General features: G+C 35.0%; 2 protein-coding genes across 4 annotated transcripts in view; one reads left to right on the top strand and one right to left on the bottom strand.

Moving 5' to 3' along the window:
• Nucleotides 1-2,417, top strand: part of LOC113229165 (cilia- and flagella-associated protein 91-like) — a 30,055-nt gene extending 27,638 nt beyond the window's left edge. For both annotated transcript variants that reach the window (XM_026462682.1, XM_026462680.1), the window contains one exon: nucleotides 1,072-2,417. In XM_026462682.1, coding sequence (XP_026318467.1) covers nucleotides 1,072-1,139 — 68 coding nt within the window. In that variant the 3' untranslated portion in view covers nucleotides 1,140-2,417. The remainder of the gene's footprint in view (nucleotides 1-1,071) is intronic.
• An 8,151-nt stretch (nucleotides 2,418-10,568) lies between these two features.
• LOC113229160 overlaps nucleotides 10,569-19,628 on the bottom strand; it is a 9,279-nt gene continuing 219 nt past the window's right edge. The window contains exons 2-6 of one of the 2 annotated variants that reach the window (XM_026462675.1): nucleotides 14,475-14,558; nucleotides 12,353-12,529; nucleotides 11,738-11,852; nucleotides 11,245-11,407; nucleotides 10,569-10,610 (exon numbers count right to left, since the gene is read on the bottom strand). In XM_026462675.1, coding sequence (XP_026318460.1) covers nucleotides 11,269-11,407; nucleotides 11,738-11,852; nucleotides 12,353-12,529; nucleotides 14,475-14,550 — 507 coding nt within the window. In that variant the 5' untranslated portion in view covers nucleotides 14,551-14,558 and the 3' untranslated portion in view covers nucleotides 10,569-10,610; nucleotides 11,245-11,268. Of the gene's footprint in view, nucleotides 10,611-10,867; nucleotides 11,408-11,737; nucleotides 11,853-12,352; nucleotides 12,530-14,474; nucleotides 14,559-19,628 lie in introns of those variants that run through there. The other variant, XM_026462674.1, reaches the window with a different exon arrangement.

Here is a 19,628-nt window from a genome sequence, read left to right as displayed (position 1 = left end):
TGAGGGGCACTGCCATTGCGCCCGTCGCCCTGAGACGTAAGTTGACAAGTCCCATGTGCCTGTAATTTCACCAGCACCCCTTACCCTTCAAAACCAAAACTGCGTACTGCTACTAAAATGTACTATCTACTAAGGCATATGAATATTTGGTGTGACGGTTGCTATTGTATATGCAGATTCTGAAATTAATTAAAACCATGATTGGACCGACAAAAGTGTTGACGTTAAAGGCACTTTTCACTCGCTCCAATAATGGATGGCCGTCAAAGGGCGCGAAAATTGAAAAAGGTCACGTGCACAGTATCTATTTATTAACCATATATTGTATACCAATTTTTATATTAATGCATTGTATTAGGCAAGCTCACCATGGACCCTACACGGCGTTAATTACCGGACCCCTTAGCGGTCCAATGACCACATGTTAAGAAACTCTGGACTAAATAAATGCGTGAAATGGAATGATTGTAATTGGTTGTGTTGTCGCCGCGTTGAAAATGATTGGACGGAGACTGAATAAATAGTGACAAGGAATTATTGTAATTGGTGTGTTGTAGCCGCGCTGAAGTGTGATTGGACGAGAACAAAAGTGACGTAGGAGCGAATATTCTTATTGGATTACAATGAAAAATCCCACATCGTTACTTGTTCAACTGGTCGTGAGGATTAAAAGTAGACTCAATTAGAATAGTATCATAATGTTAACCAAACTTTTGCCTTATTTTGCAATTGTAATTTCAGTTTTGTGAACCGAAAAATAAAAAAGACAATCTGTTTATATTTACTGTTCAAATTGTATACATCATCAATTGTATTATATATATATATATATATATATATATATATATACATATACACATATATGTGTATATATACAATTTGATTGATGATGCAGTAAAACCATTTCCGGAAATCCGAAATTCTACAAAAGCAATTAATTAATATTTGGTGGTTTTACCAACTCCATGTATATATCTATATAAAATATGTATCTATATAATATGTGGAACATGTTTTTCAGACCATTGCTTATTATACTATAACATATTTTAAAATTTAGATTTCTTTCAGGTACCAGCCAGACTACTGACTCTTATCTGGATGAACACGTTGTAGACGAAGATGGAATAAAGAACTGACGGTCTGAGCTTTGGAGACCATCGACAGTGCCCAATCTTTTCAAGCACTACCTACAAGTACATCCGGTAGCAAACGTGCATGGAAATCTGTACTTTCAATATTTTACTGCATCGTATTGTTTACAAGTATAATACCGTTGAATTTAGTAGGCACTTGTTTTCAATCAACTTGTTTGTATGGCCTTAGAAGTCTCGGTATGAGTTAGGTTGGGTGAGCCGTACGTAAACGGATTTAAAGTAAAAGTATAGTTTCATTGTTTGTTAAGTTGGATGGTCACCCGTGGCTTACCGTTAGTGGCGCGATTTGTCAACTAACTTAAAACTAATTCGATGTGCTTTAAATAATAAGGGCTGTACGTGCCCCGATTCCTTTACCGTGTCCGTGGCCCGTATACTGTACGTGGCCCGTACACAACTTGCTATTTAATATCGTATAATTTATGTTCTTCTCTACCCTAAATATCAAAAAATGAATATTAAACAACATCACACGTTGATACCAAAGTACATTACTAAAGCTCTTGTGTCATGAAAATAGGAAATGACGACGATACCACAAACACCCACACGCGGGACTATAATAGAAAAGTTGGTTTGTTGATCCGGCCGGGGATCGAATCCGGGACCTCAGAGGTGGCGACACATGACATGTAAACCACTCTATATGAATTTATATAGTGTGTACTAATTTATGTTCTATACCTTGAGAAGTAATTGACAATGTTTCTGTCTGCTTGTACTGAATAAACGTTTTAATCTTATCCTGTGGCAATTGCTTACTTAACGGTTTGAAATAAAACAACATGATTAATTAATGTATATATTATTTATTTTCGCGAAATTACACAAGTGATCTTCAAAGTCCGCGCCTAAACTTAATGGTGCTTATTCTATAATAATAATAAATATCTTTTTTTTTTCTCCACAACACAAAACAAAGAAACATTACAGTAGAGATGCATATTATTACATATGCTTAGAGTAATGTACTGTGGGAGATTGGAGCCCAAACTAATCAGAGCCTCTGACATACAACAAAAAATATGTGTGAGAACAACTAACAAGTGTTTTTCTAAGTCCTCGTTCACTATCCGTGTAAGAGCTCGGCTCTTGTTAGTGTAGTAAAAAGCAAAGCAAAAGCATCTATGCTGAAAACACAATCTTTGACTCCGATACGACGTGGACCTCGCTTTTCATTTGAATTGCTCAAAGTAACATTCATGTTCTCAATTGCTTTCGTCCACGCTGTTACTTCATTCAAGTTTTTGTGACATTGCAATCTCAAAATAAAAACTATTATAATAAATGAACTGTTTTTCATATTCAAAATTAATACTTAACACAAACAGTTACAAAAAATGAAACAACAAAACTTTATGTATATCATGAAAAACAAAATAGTCATTTAAATAACAAAAAAGAACACGAATATAATAAATATATAAAAAGCATTTAGATCACGGCATTTTTCGTTCATTATTTTTAAATTTAAACGGAAAAAGATTTATATAAATGAAAAAAAAAATTACAAACTTTCAAATGTTGGTCAAAGTTCGATTTAAAAAGTAAACCGAACAGAATAAGCACCAGTTTTGACGACGACTTAAATAGTAACCTATCAGTAACCCGAAATATCATTTTCAGAAATAACGTTTGCTAAAAGTAATTTTGACAGGAAAATGTTTTTTCTTTTAAACCTAACCTAACCGAACCTAATCGTGTTTTTGCGATAAACATCCAACATATCCTGAAAGAACAACGATTTTGTTATAATTCGGTTTTCGGTGTAATGAAAATTCGAACAAACGTTATTTCGGAAAAAAAACGAGTTTGTGATAGGTTACCTTTAAATAGACACCCTGTATGTGTACATCGATTTGTCTAGCTACTTATATGAAATACAAAATTGCTTTTAAACCTGACATAGAAATAGTATGTTGTATATATAAATTATTTACTACTTTGTAAGGAATCGTTTCCACTTGGTTTTATCTATGGTAGTACGGCAGGGACTTAAAAAATTACCCACCACACTACCACTTCACTTCACTTAGTGGTACGATGGGTCCCGCGGGGGTTTTGGCTACTTATACGTCGAGCGTGATATGAAGTATATAAAATAAAGCGTGATTCTAAAATTCGAACATCTGATATCACTTTGAATACTTTTAGTTTATATTGTAAATAGACAATTTCAAAATTTTTATCACAATATCGCCTTGTTCGCTTTTTGAAAATTTAAAAGCACTGTCCACTAAATTTTATCCCAAATCATTCAGCCAATTCCACATATTTCTACAATGATTTGTATAAAAAATAAAGGAAAAAGATATGCGTAATGTCTACAGAGGCGGGGAATAGTTTAAAAAAAATGATATGTAATTTCGTCAAGTGTAAACGATCCCTAACATTTGCCCCAATGTATATTGTGCCTTATGTGCTTTATAGCTTTACATTTGATAAATACATGATACACAATCTTTTTAAATGAACATTTACTTTTTTATTAATAATACAAATATTTGATATTAATTCTCTCTTATTTTCATTTTAAATATAAATGATGCTCAAAAATATAATCTTAATTGTAATCAACATTTTTGAGCACCCTCCATTATAATTTGCTATAAGTAGGTACGTTTTATGGAACTAATATACAGAGTGAACTTAACAAAAAGTAAAGACCAGGCAATTTAATTTTGAGCACTGAAGTAATTGCGCTGTATAGGTGTAATGTGTTCATATATTTCACACCGGCTTCTACAATGTTTTTGTAAAATTTACACGTGGTATGACCATATATATAGAAAAAAAGGGGAGATTTGGTATGGGGGCGTGGTTCGTGTCGCTTCGATATGATCAAAATGATCATATCGAGGTGACACGCCTACAAACATCGTCACAGTGACATGGCGATCGTTGTACATACAAGATCTCTCGTAAAACGTGAAAATGCCAAGATGTAGCGATGCACCTTGTAAAAATTGGAGTGAAAACAAAAATTTTAAAACCAGTGAGATAACATTCCACCGGCTATTTGCATTTTTAGTTACTATTTCTATTATTATTCAATGTTTTCTTTTTGTCTCCATACAAATTTCTAGACTCAAATATAGTGATGTTCATTTACGATGACTGATGTTTATCGACAATAATTTTTTGCTGAAATGTTTGAATTTCTTACTATGATTTTTGTAATTAAAGTCCCTAAAATATCGAAGCGAAAAGCATTCACGTTAAATTGATTTCTTTTATTTTATTATTATTATTACTAAACATTTTATTTCGATTAACTTTAACACAACTCCTATTTCGGACAACAGTTTTAATTTCATGTAAATTTGTATGTTGCTGTTGTTTGAACAAAAATGTCTGTGTATTATTGTTTTAGATAATTTAGATATTTAAATTCCAATATACTCGTAGATTAAACGTAGAGTATTTTTATTTTTAAGTTTTTTCAATGAGTTCAAAATAAGAGAAGGTTGGATTTTAGCTGTAGGAAAATCGAAATATTGGTTTTCTTATTACTATTTCTGACTTTGTTTAAATTTCCATAGCAAATGCATTTAAAAAATAAATAAAATAAAATCGGCTTTATTTTACATGTGCATGCAATGTAAATTAGAAACAATTATAGAAAATTACATAAATCCTTCATAAAAAAACAACATAATTTAATTTATTAAATTCGTTGGTGGTCCGAGTTTACGCTTGACAATGACAGCTTCACCAACCCGTGGTAACATATAATGGACAACTGACACTGGCGACGATCGCTATATGTTTATATTATTCTTATAAAACTGACACTGGCCCAAGCCTAGTGGCCGCCATTAAGAAAATGATAATACTTTATATTAATATATTAATTTAATAATACACCAGTACCAGTGTAGGTATAGTATGAAAAATGGAATATTTTTTTAATATTAAAAACAGCCACATGGTTTCTATCGATTAGGTAGGATCCACATCCCTCGTTGAGTAGCGTCAGTTTAAGGTTAATAAGTTTAACAATTCACGGAGCGGTTTCCATCCGCGCCCGCCGGTGCTGCGGGACAGCGGTTTTATTTCGATACTCACGACCCTGCAGTTTGTGCGGGAACGTAGCCGCCGCGGTTGTGGGCACGAAACCATTGCGATTGCGGAACGGACCGCGAAGTTAGTGAGAGTTAATCGCAAGTCGCGCGGTTAATAGAGAACTCATCCCGCGTGCGCCTGCACTACTTGCGCCTGAACCGACCGCCAAAGTGCGCGGATGACGACGGCCGCTAAGCGCGAAGTTGATCGTGTCCTACGCGGTTCTACTAGTACCCCACCACGGCAACCGCGAGCAACCGTCACCACTACAAGCGTAAAATGCGCCGTGAAATTAGTAAATTTAAAATTTTACATACTTAACTATCACATTCTACAGATGCCGAAGTCCCGCGGCAGGCATGGGTGAAAACCGCTCCGTGAATTCTTAGTGTAATGAAAAATGAGTTTCAGCGCCATCTAACGTGTAATAGTTGCCTATAATAGTTGCGTGTAATAGTAACGTGTAATAGTTAAATAACGCCACCTGATGGTGACTGGCTGAACCAGGATGAAAAAAATACTGAAATATTGTAATATAACTTTTACTCAAGTGACTGTAAGTTTAATTTTGTTAAATTTTAAAATTGTGTTACATCATGTTCACGTTTTAAGCCCTACCCAATCAAAATCTTTAAGTTATGGTAGTAGATAATAGAGCGTAAACTTTGAATTGCACACAAGCTAAAAAGTGGCGACATCGGTACCCGATCTTACATATAGCGTCATTACATATCTCCCCTTTTTTTCTACATCTATCTCCCACAAAACTTTGGGGATCTTTGATCTAAGGGTGCCACATTTGTGTCAGTATTGAAGCCTATGTGCGATATATAGAAAGAAATCTACACACATCAAAAGTGTCTATCAAGCTCGTTTTTTTTGACAGCGATGGATTTATTTTTAAGCAATTTTATAATTTATGTTTGAAAATGTAATTGACAAAAAAAACCATTGGTGTTAAAAAAATCGTTAAAATACCTGGTTTTCATGAAGAGTAAATAGCATCGAGTATATAACCAGAAATAGAGACGAAATAAGGGCCATCCATCCCTGGCAACTCATCAGGCAATGGGCCTTATATCACTTTTAAACATCAACTCTCGTTTGTGCTGACATCACAAATTAGAAAACTGAAATAGTACAGCGCCAATGACTGACCTGTATATACGTATATTCCAAAAATATTCTGATTTATTGCAATAAAGATAATATCTCTAACTATGGGGGGCTGTGCCATTCGGTGGTGTGGGAAGTACAGCAAAACATCTTATTACAAAACAAACGGAATCACATTTCACCGGTAATTAAATATTAAATATGTAATTTTTTCGTTATCGTCCATTATAGCAAAGCTCAAGCTAAACTGGTCGATTTGAATTGAAATAATTGACGATACCCATCAATTATTTGGAATTCGGGCTGGCCAATCGCAGCGCAGTTGTCACCGCAATGATTTGGCAAAATAGTTTTCAAATAAATTAAATGACATTTCGTCTCTATTTCTGGTTATATACTTGATGGTAAATAGATATGCTTTTATTTTAGTAAGTAACTCAATAGGCCGATTTTGAATTGCCAAAAATACACCTTATAATGTACACAAGTTTCACTCTAGAATAAAAATCACAGCCAAGCAGAACAAAAAAATCTAAAGAGCTCCAACACGCTGCGCTTTTTTTCACAGACTATTTTTTTATTATCGGTTATAAATACTACAAAAACGACTATAAAATATCACATAGAAATACAATAAATCGCACCTTTTGGTTTAATAAAGTCACATCTGCAAAATGACAACTTTTCGGGAGAGAGGTTTTAAGATTCTACGAAATTAGTTGAGAACTTTTTGTACTTCAATACGATTATAAAATTTTACGTATACATAATTTGTTTCATGTATTTCGTATTATGATAAAAGCATTTTTGGTGTATAATCACATGTTGCATTACATTATACATTTATAAACTGTATATATACACATTGTGTGGAGCTCCTAACAGCAACATGTTCAATAATATTAAAGCCTTTTTCTCCAGCAAGTGGATTTGAATCATACAGGGTGTTCATTTTAACTGTTACCAGAAACATTATACAGGTTTCCTATCACATTGAAAGCTTTTTCTAACTCATATAAATATGGATCCGAAGCATGTTTTCAGAAGTGTCAAGTGAACTAATATTAAAGATATTAAAGTGTCGTTTCTTCACAGAGTTTTAAGCAAAATGATCTTGGCTTATGACGTTACTAACAGCTACCTATAACCAGTTTGATTCTAACACTTGCTATCCGAATGCCCAATTATTTTTTCAATAAATTACGATTTGATATCAAAAGAAGTCGGAATAGACAAAGTATATAGATTTTAAGACTTTCAAGTTAGTTTTCTCCATCTAATTTCGGTGGCATTTTATATTATTTAAACAATAATATTACAGAATATTATCATGAATTATTATTTAATATTTTTTTGTAAGCACTGAGCACCGAATTCCACGAGATTAAAAACATTGAAAAAGCAAGATATTGCTTTTTCAATATAGATTGTAAGACTTGCATAGTTAGTCCCTAAATAACTGTGTTTTTTGTTGTTAAAACGTTGTGCTTACATAATTGCTACTTATCAGGATGTCATGTTGTTTACTTATTTATATTTAACCGACTTCAGAAAAAGGAGTAGATTCCCAATTGGGAATCTCACAGTCGAATTCGACTGTATTTTTTTGTGCCTTTGTCATTGACTTACAATTATATGGACGTCGGGTCCGCGATAAAAAGTGTCCGAACTTATAGGGCGTTAAAATCGTATACAGAGCGTCATTCACGCTTTAGTCTTCGTTTGTTCGACTGACAGCGAAGCAAGCAAAATTAGACAGTACTGCGATGGCATTACAATTTAAATTCCACGTTTTAGCTTTTACATATTCCTTTACATGTCACTACGTTTAAATAGGTTGACTTGGGACATTTTTTTCGTGGTTTTTGTATTAGACCCGTCGTGCATTTATTTGTAAGTCAATGGTCTTTCTGAACCGATTTCGATGATTCCGTGTGTCCCATTTTCAAATTTGGAATAAATGTCCACCTTTACGGGTGATAAATAAGGTCTATCCCCATAGACCCGGATTGGATCTCGCCCACTTTCCATTAACTTATTTCAATAAAACTTGGCAAACTGATGTAATTCCACAAACTTTTGAGGTCGGGTTTTTTCATAAATACCACTTTGTTTATGGGAACAGTCTGTGCACTACCCCGTATATCATAGAGTATAATTAAAAAGATAGCATACTATATAAAATAAAGATAAACATTATATATATTAGTATATATCAGGAACATAGTTACAGTTAGGCGCGAAATGAAAGTCTATAGCCCACGACCATATTAAAAAGTTTGACTACATAACAGAGAATGTTACAAAAGAAGTTTTAACGGAGTTTTTATTTATTGATAAACCCAATTAAAATGTATATGAATTCATAATCTGGACTTAATAAATAATCCTATTAATTTTCTAGGTTGTTTTTTCTTTTTTTAAGATGTCAAGTAGTGGAACGAACAAGTCAAGCTGTATGGGCCATACATGGATTGTAGTGGTAGTACGCAGAGAAACACTTGCAAAGACAATGGTAAAAGTATATTGTACGTAAAAATACAGATTCTGATGGAGATGGTGGCAAATCTTTCCTTGATGTCGTGTTGACAGTTGGTAACATACTACATCAAATAAAGTGTGAATCAAGTATGTAAGTTAAAGAGCGGCACGTGGTTAAAGTAGATCGCCGCGTGCGCAGAGTTATATCGAAGAATGTATGAGGCCATACACACGCAGTTGCAATGCTAGACAGATCTTCTATTCGCAATAATCCGAGTAGCACCACCACTGCTCCCGTTACCCTGAGACGTAAAATTAACAAGTCAAAAGTTCAACGTTTTAGTAGCAGTAGAGCTTCTTGTGAAAGAGTTCGTCCAGGAAATTCTGCTACCTTACCTATTTCTGCCGCCAAGGAGTAATATGAACATTACTCCGTTCCGTTTTAAAGGGTAATGGTGCTGGTGAAATTACTGGCACGGTGTAACTTGTCAACTTATATCTCAGGGTGACGAGTGTAAGTGCCCCGAAGATCTTTGCGATTTAAAGCTCTAAGTGGCACTGCAACTGTTATAGACATGCGTTTCGCTTAATATCATGCGTACGGCTTGTTCGTGCCTTCATTTGGTTTCATAAAGAAATCTGTTAAGTAGTCAAACAACTTACATCTGAATGCTACCAGACAATGATGGTGTGCCTTATTGCTAATAATTATTATTTAATGGACAAATCCTTCTTGTGCCCTTGCAGGTTTGGCTCTTGAATGGTTAACGTTGAGGAATATGCCCTGTTCGACGATCTTACGCTGTTAACCGGCAGGTTCGCTCTCCTGCGACCCAAGTTCTTCCAGCTGGCTTAGTATTAACGCAGATAAACAAAATTCGCGGGAGTAGAGCAACTTTGTCTTGTCTACTGTAACATTAGTGTGCACGACGGTTATGTTTGGAGAGACAGCCCGTATGACGTCATTGCAGCGAGTTAATTGATAGCTTGGAGACATCGCACTTTTAGTAATAAAATGACAAAATTGGAGAACTCGATACGAAAATATAAATTAAAAAATAGCCTGTATACGTAGTTATACATATAGCCATTTGCCTGGTGCCAAATACAACAAAATTGTGTTCGACATGAAATTAGTATTACTATATCTTTTTCCAAATTTATTTTGTAACTTTCCCCATAAATTTAACTTTTCGAATTCGCCACTTTATTATCAAGGGCGAGATATCGCACCCCTCATGGAAGAATGACGTAAGTGGAGTTACGTCAAACATGTTTATTGCTACATTAGATACAGAAAAATATAACCCACATCTTCTCCAATTCTTGTAACGCTATCTACAATATTAGTCGATAGAATTACAAGAATTGGAGAGGATGTGGGTCCTCTACATAAGCCATTCTTCCATGAGGCATGGGAAACTAAGCCTGCTGGAGTCTGAGAGTCTAAACTTAGACGGAGTTGCAAAAATTAAACGTCACAAGAAAACCCCAGACACACCGTAACAAATACTAAGGTTCTCTTCACACACCAGGTTTCCGTGAAACAAAAGAATTCCGCCATCTTACGGGACGTAGGACGTTCCGAAGGTAAAGTGTTTCAGGTTGTATCTACCCGTGAGTATTTTAAATAAGTATTGTAAATAATACATGTGTATTTAAACAAATATTACTCATCGTTGACAATAATTACTTATTTGTTTATTTACAAAAAGCAACCTACATACCGTTGTCTTACTTTCTCAAACTCTTCGACCCCTCCTACGTAAGTAGCGTATGTCGAAATTGCCAAGTTTACAGGGGAGCGTTTTAAGTTTTGAATTCACTGAAATGAACATAACACGTGACTTTGTTTCCCAGTTTTATTCGGCAAAACTCAGAGTATTATAAAATCCTAGACATCAAAATCCTAGACATCGGTTAGATGAACAACTGCGATTTATTTTATCATTTTACAATTTAATTTAGCATTTCTATGCTAAAGTCACGTGTTACATTTCAGTGAATTCAAAACTTAAAACGCTCCCTTGTAAACTTGGCAATTTCGACATACGATACTTTACGTAGGAGGAGTCGTCTTATCTTAAAGCACAAACTAACTGAAATGCATTGTATATACAAATTTGCAGGCCTATTTTCACATCACAAGTGGCTTTTGCCTACTGTTAAAGGGATGCATCCAAATTAAGACCCTTGATAAAGTAAGGCGACGATATTTTCTTACTCATACTTGTTAGGAGAAGACGATGCTTTAAGAATGAGTAGTGTATTTCAACCAATGTAAAGATTTTAAATGTATGTAATTTGCTTACCCATGAATTAAATATATTTGAACTTGAATATTGAGTGCGAAAAGGACCTCATTTTTTGTTTCAGTGGTAAATAAACTAATCAAACACCCGAACATCGACTCCTGTATCATCCATTTTATAACTTAACCTTATTTCTGTTAGCTCTCCCTATACAAGTACGTCAGAGCACATGTGAGCAGCAAGATGGCGGCGCGTGATGTGACGTGCGGGCCGCGGGGGGGTGCGGCGTTGCACGCGTCTGCGTCGTTGCAACTTTGAAGGCAGCCGTGCACGTACCTGAACAGCAGACGTTCAAGACAATAGAGGAGGTGCTGCACAGCATTTATCAAATTTTACTATAAAAATATTCATGAAGACAGAATATGTTCCTAAATATGTGAAGAAAATTTGTGCAATTTTTCTCGCAGTTTTTCTTTTTTTCTGTAAAATATTTTGACAATTTTTCGTTATTTCAAATTTTTCAGACATTACCCAACACTATTGAAACATATTATTTAAAAAAGTTTTGTCAGTCGTGAGTAGGTACAAGAGAAATTGTTTAGTTATAAATATTTTTAATGATTGGAATGCCGTGTGACAAAAAAAACTCACGAGTGTCAAACTAACCTCTCGCCGTAGTAAAACTTTCCACAATGCGACATCCGAATGATCTCAGTATCAGTTGTGACCGTACCGGAATCCAGGCCGCAGCCGCGAACCGTTATGGTTTCGCCCGTGTCGTCTGAAAACGCATTAATATTATTGCTTAACTTCATAAATAAAACTAACGTAACGTAACGTCCCTTTTTTGTTTAATCAATCGAACATATAGAAGGCCAGTGCTACTAGCCGACTAAAATCGCGTAAGGCGAAAGACAGATAATTTTATCTACCCGACTCAGCCGTCAGGCCTTTTAGAAAATAAAACAGATTCTGATCAATATAACATTGTGATAATATTGTGCGATTTAAGCTGTAAATAATTAAACAAAAGTTAGCCGTAACGTACTTAAGAAAACGAGTTGAGAGACAGATTGTAATCACTCATAAAGCATGAGTTTAGTTCAGCTTTTATTTAATTTTTTTCCTGACCTTGCAATGGCCGCGTGTAAGGACAGTTTTTGACGATTGCAATTGTCGCTCGACGTGCTTTGTTTTGAAAATCAATAAGATCTATCAACTAACAGAGTTGCTCGATTTTATCGATCGTTTCTGTCAGTCTCTGTACGTAGTATATCTTACCGAAAACACCAGCGATCTTCAAACAAGAAGTGGCCGGGAACAACCCGTCTCTCCCCTTCCGTCCGCCCATGCAAGGCGACTCGAGCATCTCGAGCGAGTGGTTGTTATGGAATGGGTCGTCGCAAGGGGCGAAATGCCCGTTCATTGACACACATTTGAAACAGTCGATGCTGTATGCTGAAATAATGATCAGTACAGAGTACTAAAAAAACCAACCTCAAAAGTACGTGGAATTACGTCTATTTGCTAAGTTTTATTGAAATATCCCCTAGTTCGCCACTATACAGTACTTGACACTGGAGATAATAACGGTTCTCACTACTCGAAAGTGTATTGAGAGAAAAACGCCTTGAATTGGAGAAATAGCAAAATCAACCATTAAAGTACAATTACTTTAATGGTTGATTTTGCTATTTCTCCAATTCATTTAGGAGCAATGCTCCTAAATTAAAGTTAGGCGCTATTTATAAATATGAATCTTCTTGTGTGAACAGTCACCCTTCGAGGTGGAAGATTTCTTCAAAATAAAATGGGACCACTACGGAAGTACCCCCTTGCCAACAAAAAAAGAATCATGAAAATCGGTTCACAAATACCGGAGTTATCGCGTAACATACATACAAAAAAAAACACAGACGAATTGAGAACCTCCTCCTTTTTTGAAGTCGGTTAAAAAAGTTGCATTTATGCCTTGTTTTATGGTTCCCAGCATTGACTTACAAATAAATGGACGACGGGTCTAATACAAAAACCACGAAAAAAATGTCCCAAGTCAACCTATTCGAAATTTAAATTGTAATGTCATCGCAGTATCGCGCTGTCAGTCGAACAAATGAAGACTAAAGCGGAGTTTGGCGCTCAGTATACGATTTTAGCGCCTTACAAGTGCGGACACTTTTTAGCGCGGACCCGACGTCCATATAATTGTAAGTCAATGGTTCCCAGGCTCAAAATACTACGGGGCTTACATTTTGACATAGTAACGTCACATGATCATATATCAAAATTGCTTTTGTCACAAGAAAGTCATAAAAACTGACTACATGAAACAAATCATGTATAACTAACTATCCTAGCATAAAAAGTTGTTGACAAATTTCGATTGTAGAATCTTTAAACCACTCGGCACTTGAAAAGTTGTCATTTTGCGGATGTGGACTTCTTGCAGCAAAGGATGCGACATTTACATTTATTTAAAGTTCGATACCTATACAATATATTATTTGAAATTTATATGTTTCATGACCTATTTATATTATCTTAAGGACTTAGGGACTACTTACAATAAGTACCTTCTTACTGTCAGATGTTACGAAACACGTGTATTTTACAAATCCGCCCACCCTGTTTTCTATGTGTTTGCTATCACGAACATTAACAAAATTTAGGCAACATGAAAGGATGACCGTGTGTTAAAAGCATTTCTTTCATTCAATAATGTGGGCCAATCCATATAAATTGAGTAAACCGCCATCTATACGTTTATTACAGAACTACCAAGCTTGTTCTGGACGCCATCTAGTAGAATAAAGAAGTTCTACTAAACAGGCATAAAGGCTAACTTTATACTACCGAATACTAGATGACACTGCCAATCATTTCCGGTAAAAAATGTTGCCATTATAAAAAAATAATTATACAGAAACGCCAATGCCATCTATTGTTCAGTAGCTATAAGTTTATAGTACATGCGCTTGCTTACTGTTTTCGTTTAACTGTAATAGATGGCGCTATAGTAATAACTTCACTCAATGAATAAAAGCATATAATGAATCGTTCATTTTTTCACAATGACAGACATCACGTTAATACTAAAAAAAAAGTATGTTATGTTTTTCAGTACCGTTAGGTACTGTTAGGTCACCCATCTAGATGGCCGCATTGCATAACTTTGGTACAAGATAAAGCTGATTTAAATTCAATTCTATTATCTTCAATCTTTTTGATTAGGTAATGGTTTTCCCGCCAAGTAATTTGTCGTGCAAACTAACAACCCATGTTTGACGTAGGGTCAATATTAATGTAAACAAAGCGCAAGAACTAGTTGTGGCCCATCGTATGTGTGTTATGACGCTAATAGGTATAACATTATTTAAATAAAACATAAAAGTAGAGAACTTACCCATTGAGACCCAAGAAAGGAACAACGCTACAAAAATGAACAGATTGTTGCGACGTTTTCCATGAATGGCCTCCATTGTTTTATCTGTAAACATAAATAAAATAGATAATAAAATGATTATGTTCAGGGACACGCGGCGTAATATAATATATTATTCAAATTCAAACACGTCTCCATTTCATAGTTAAGCAAATTGCAAGAAATCGTTGTATTGTTTAAACTGTACTATTTTGAAAAGAGTGAATACACATTTTGTTCACAATTACCATGAATGTAAAACAACATTTATTTCAAATATGTATAATTTAATTTAATTATGGCACTGTCATCGGATAATCAATCAATTAATAACAACAAAATAATAAACTATCTATGTCAAACTATTAAATATTATACATTATTATTACATTAAACATACACACATATACCTTATAATTTCATGTCGACATCTAATACCAAGAAAGAATAATCAGTCAATTAAAAAAAAACAACAAAATAATAACCTTCTATGACAAACTATTATATATTTATACATCATTATTACATTGTATGTACATGCTTATACATTAAGCATTAATTTCATGTCAACATTTATCTAAAAAATCAGTCCTAATCAGTCACAGGCTATGAGTGATTGAGATGAATTATTATTTATTCTTCACACAAATGACCAGGACCTCTGCGTGGCAGAACAGCATGGTAACCGTTCGGTCATGGATGCAGATTTATGAGCCTCACTCATTGGCGAGCATGTTCACCGTGTTGGCCAAAATGTTCGTCACGATTGCCAAGGTTGGTCATGTCACCCGATATGAGTCTGAACAGCCAGCTAACATCACAATTCAACAGCAACCATGTTGGCTAGCGCAGCCAACAAGTCCGCCAATAAATGATAGGCCCCGTTATTTGTTAATCGCATATGAAATCAAATACTGTCATAACTCAAAAATGTTGATACGATTTGAAAATTAAAAAAGAATACTAATTGAATCTTATAGCGAATAATGAGATTATTTTTGTTTATACGCAATATTTAGTTATCTCTATAAACGAGAATATAAATTTATTGGTTTAGTAAATTTTGAACTTCCAAATCGAGTTTTCACGTCTCTACCATTTTTGAGTTACGACGGTATTTGGTTTCATTTGCGTTACGTAACTAACGTAGCTTATTGCGCTTTTGTTTGTTCCAATTTTGGTCTTTTTTATGGGCGTAAATCGACAATGATGAAAATAGCACACCGCTTTTTCTCCAAAACTTTACTATATAAATTGTAATAGTAATTATTAGAAACATTGTCATTAAACAATATAAATTATTATTAGTTAATAAATTATAAATTACGCACCAATATACACGCGTCGAGAGTGGAAGAGTGATTGATAACATAAGACATTGAGATCGGAATAACTCTTGTCAAATTGACATATATTTTGTTACATCCATAACTTATTACTAGAGTTGCAAAGCGTATGATATTCGGTCTGAGGTCTAACAGCGGCATGTTCGGCCAAAATTATTCGGCGTGATTATAACAATAATACAATAATGTGTCAGACAACCACACTAATTTGTCTGGTTGAGTACTAGAGCAACGGAGGCACCCAGAACAACCAGACCAGAACCATAGTTAATTTCCCAATTTTGTCCTACCTACACAATATTGTCGCCCAACCGTTTTGGGCCAACGAGGTCGTCAAATTTATTCAGGTTACCGCTCGTACAATAACACCATGTAACACGATTTTTGTTTCTAGGTTATCAATATCATTTTCTAATTGGTTCTATCGCAGAAACATGAAAAAACTTTATTTTCCTACAAACACTTTGCTTTTGTGGTCAGGACAACGAAAACTTGTAATTTGCGTGTTATTCCGGAAAATATTTCACATCAATAATTTTTAATTCGATACCTCCAACGGTGATGGTCGTAACCCACTTTTTAGGAAAATGTGATTTTTGACCCTTTATAATAACATAGAAGAAAGAAAGAAATGTAATTTATTCAGCACAATACACGTGGAGTACAATATTAATAATTAGTATTAAAGTGTATTATTGCACTGAAAAGGACCCAACTCAGCTAATGCTGCGGCAGGGCCACAGCGCTGGTTTTCAGTGGACCCTTTTCGAAAATGCCGATTAAAAGAAATAAAAATATATGAATAAAATAAAAACAAACGTGGACGCGAGTTAAATAAAAATTTAAACATGAAACAATATAATTAAATAGGAAACATAACACAAATTTCAGCTAATGTCTCAATAAAGATTCACTCTGCCGTTTTCTTTTTAATTTTGTGTTTTGAGGCGCATTACACAAATAAAATTGTTCCAGACGTGTTTTGTAGATTTAGAATGTGCTCTTTGAGTTGACATTTGAACGCATAAACGGATTGTGAAGAACGCATTGATGGCGGTATGTTGTTCCAGATTTTCGTCGCGGAATATTTAAAACTGCCTTTATATGCCGAAGTTTTGTGTTTTGGAATGCAGAGTGGAAACCTGCAGGTGCGCGGTCTATTAGTCCATGTGAGACGTTCATGGAGGTAAAAAGGTTTTTTGCTTTTTATCACTCCAAATAGAAGCGTGGCTAAATGGGAGTATCTTCGCGACGACATGTTTAGTGTTTTAGCTTCATTCAGAAACGGAGATACGTGACTTCGCGGTGGTACACGAAAACAAAATCGAGCGCATGCATTTTGCACTCTCTGCACTAGTCTTTTCGTTTTTACCAAAAGTCGCGGACCGTACACTACGTCACCATAGTTTAATCTAGAGAGTATTAGGGAATCACAAAGGCGTATGCGGAGCTGCTCACTAAGAAATTCACGCATCTTATATAGTACTTTAAGCCGGAAAAAACAGTTTCGAGTCACCTCCAGTATATGCGATTCAAATCTTAGGGTATCGTCCATTAGTACTCCAAGATTTTTTGCAGCTTTAGTCCTTTCTATGCTCTCACTTCCTATCACAATATTGGGATGTTTGTTCGCTATCCTAGTAATCTGATTCACAGAATCCATGATTAGGTATTTAGATTTACTAGGGTTTACTACGAGACAATTTCTGCGGGACCACTCAACTATTCTATTTAGATCTTCGTTAATTTTTTCTACCGCAGACATTGTGTTCTTAGGATCGAAGGACAGGTACAGCTGTAGATCATCCGCGTAGATCTGATAGCTACAATGTTTAATACAGCTTATTATATCAGCGCTGTAAAGAATATAGAGCAGAGGGTATAAAATTGACCGTTGAGGGAGGCCTCTATCAACCAAGCATAAGTTAGATGAGTTCATGACATAGATCACCTGTCCAACAGTGAAACACTCGTACACAATGAAACACCACGATAATTTGAAAATGCGATGTTACCAAATAGTGCAGAATTGCATGGAAGGATGCACTCGCGAAACCCCCCTCTAGTTCAGTTCAGCAAGTCCGTCACAAACAACCAGACGTTTTTTCAGAGTCTCTTTTGTTTTATCGGCGAAAAATTAAGTATTTTTTGCAAGTTCTTAGGTTTTCGCGATTGTTACACATAGGAAATGAAACTATTTTTCCGGATTTAAATAGAGTATATTTGTTTTTTCAAACAAACCGACGTTTCGGGCCCTTTACAGGTCCCATGGTCACGGTTGACTGAGGTGGTACAGTCTTCAACCAGTTATGATATAGATGGTAGATATGGTATATATTAGTAAACTGGTTGAAGACTGTACCACCTCAGTCAACCGTGATCATGGGACCTGTAAAGGGCCCGAAACGTCGGTTTGTTTGACAAAACAAATATACGCGATTTAAATCCGGAAGGAACCTAGATATATGTATTTTTACGAGATTATTTAAATACCACAACGTAGCTATTTTAATACCGCTGTGACAGCCAGATACACAGTTTCAGCTACTCTTTTCTACATACTTGCTGCTCAATTAAACAGAAAACAATACAGTGGAACCAGGAACAGAACCTTTTTGAAAATTTGTTTCATAGTTTATGGCAGCCTCATTATGGTAAAGATCACGCACCCGCTCTCTGATTGGCCCGCTTCGCTTTCGCTACGCTTGGCCAATCGCATTTATTCCCTAGTTTTCATTTGATTTTTTACCTCAATCGTTTAGAAAAAATACTCAATACTTTAGTTATAATAGTTTCCTTTGAACTATTGGATGAATAAGTGAATTGCCAACTTACATTGTATGTTCAGCATTAATAAAAGTTACGTAAGAATTTATATTGTTTTTTATTTCTTTCTCCTGATTTAAGTTTTTCGGTAGACATCCAGTATTCGTTATTCCACCGAATAGCACAAAATAAGTCGAATACCGAATATTCGTTGCAACTCTACTTATATAGCATTGACTTCTAGACAATAAATTAAAAATACGACAGTACTTTATGATCAATATGATAAATAATTTTTATTTAAGTTGCATTCATCATATTCCTGATTTTTGTTTTTCCAAAATCCTTTGCATAAATTCCTAGATATTTAAAAATGATTCGTCGTTATAGATAAAGCTTAAAAATTGATTATGCCAAAATTGTTTTCACAATAATCTCAGTACAGTTTACAAAAAAACTGACCTCGAAAGTACGTGGAATTACACATAATTACCAAGTTTTATTGAAATCGGTTACCGGAAACTGCGCAAACCCGGATTCATCACCTAGTTCGCCACTACACGGGACTTGACACGGGACATAATAAAAATCGGTTCTCACTACTCAAAGTATATTGAGAGATAAAAACGCCTTGAATTAAAGAATAGCAAAATCAACCATTAAAATAATTGCTCATTATACTAAAATTTTAGGCGCTATTTATAAAAATGAATCTTTATGCGTGAACAGCCACCCTTAGAGGTGGATGATTTTCTTAAAAATTAAATGGGACCACTATGGAGGTACCCTCTTTCCAACAAAAAAAGAATCATGAAAATTGGTTCACAAATACCGGAGTTATCGCGTAACATACATGTGTTAGCAAATTCTCAAGTAAAGACTTGGGTAAGTAAGGTAATACTTAAGGCACGAAAGGAAACAGCTTAATACAATTAAATTGAAAGTGTCAATCATTTATTTCCTTTTAAGCAAGTAATATACATGATAGTTCGTTACTGAATTACATAATAAAAAGACAACAGTT

The sequence above is a fragment of the Hyposmocoma kahamanoa genome, unplaced genomic scaffold, assembly GCF_003589595.1.
Source record: "Hyposmocoma kahamanoa isolate Upper Pololo Valley unplaced genomic scaffold, ASM358959v1 289, whole genome shotgun sequence".
NCBI lineage: Eukaryota > Metazoa > Arthropoda > Insecta > Lepidoptera > Cosmopterigidae > Hyposmocoma > Hyposmocoma kahamanoa.
The sequence above is the reverse complement of the archived record's forward strand: the minus strand, read 5'-3'. Positions and strand labels throughout refer to the sequence as shown.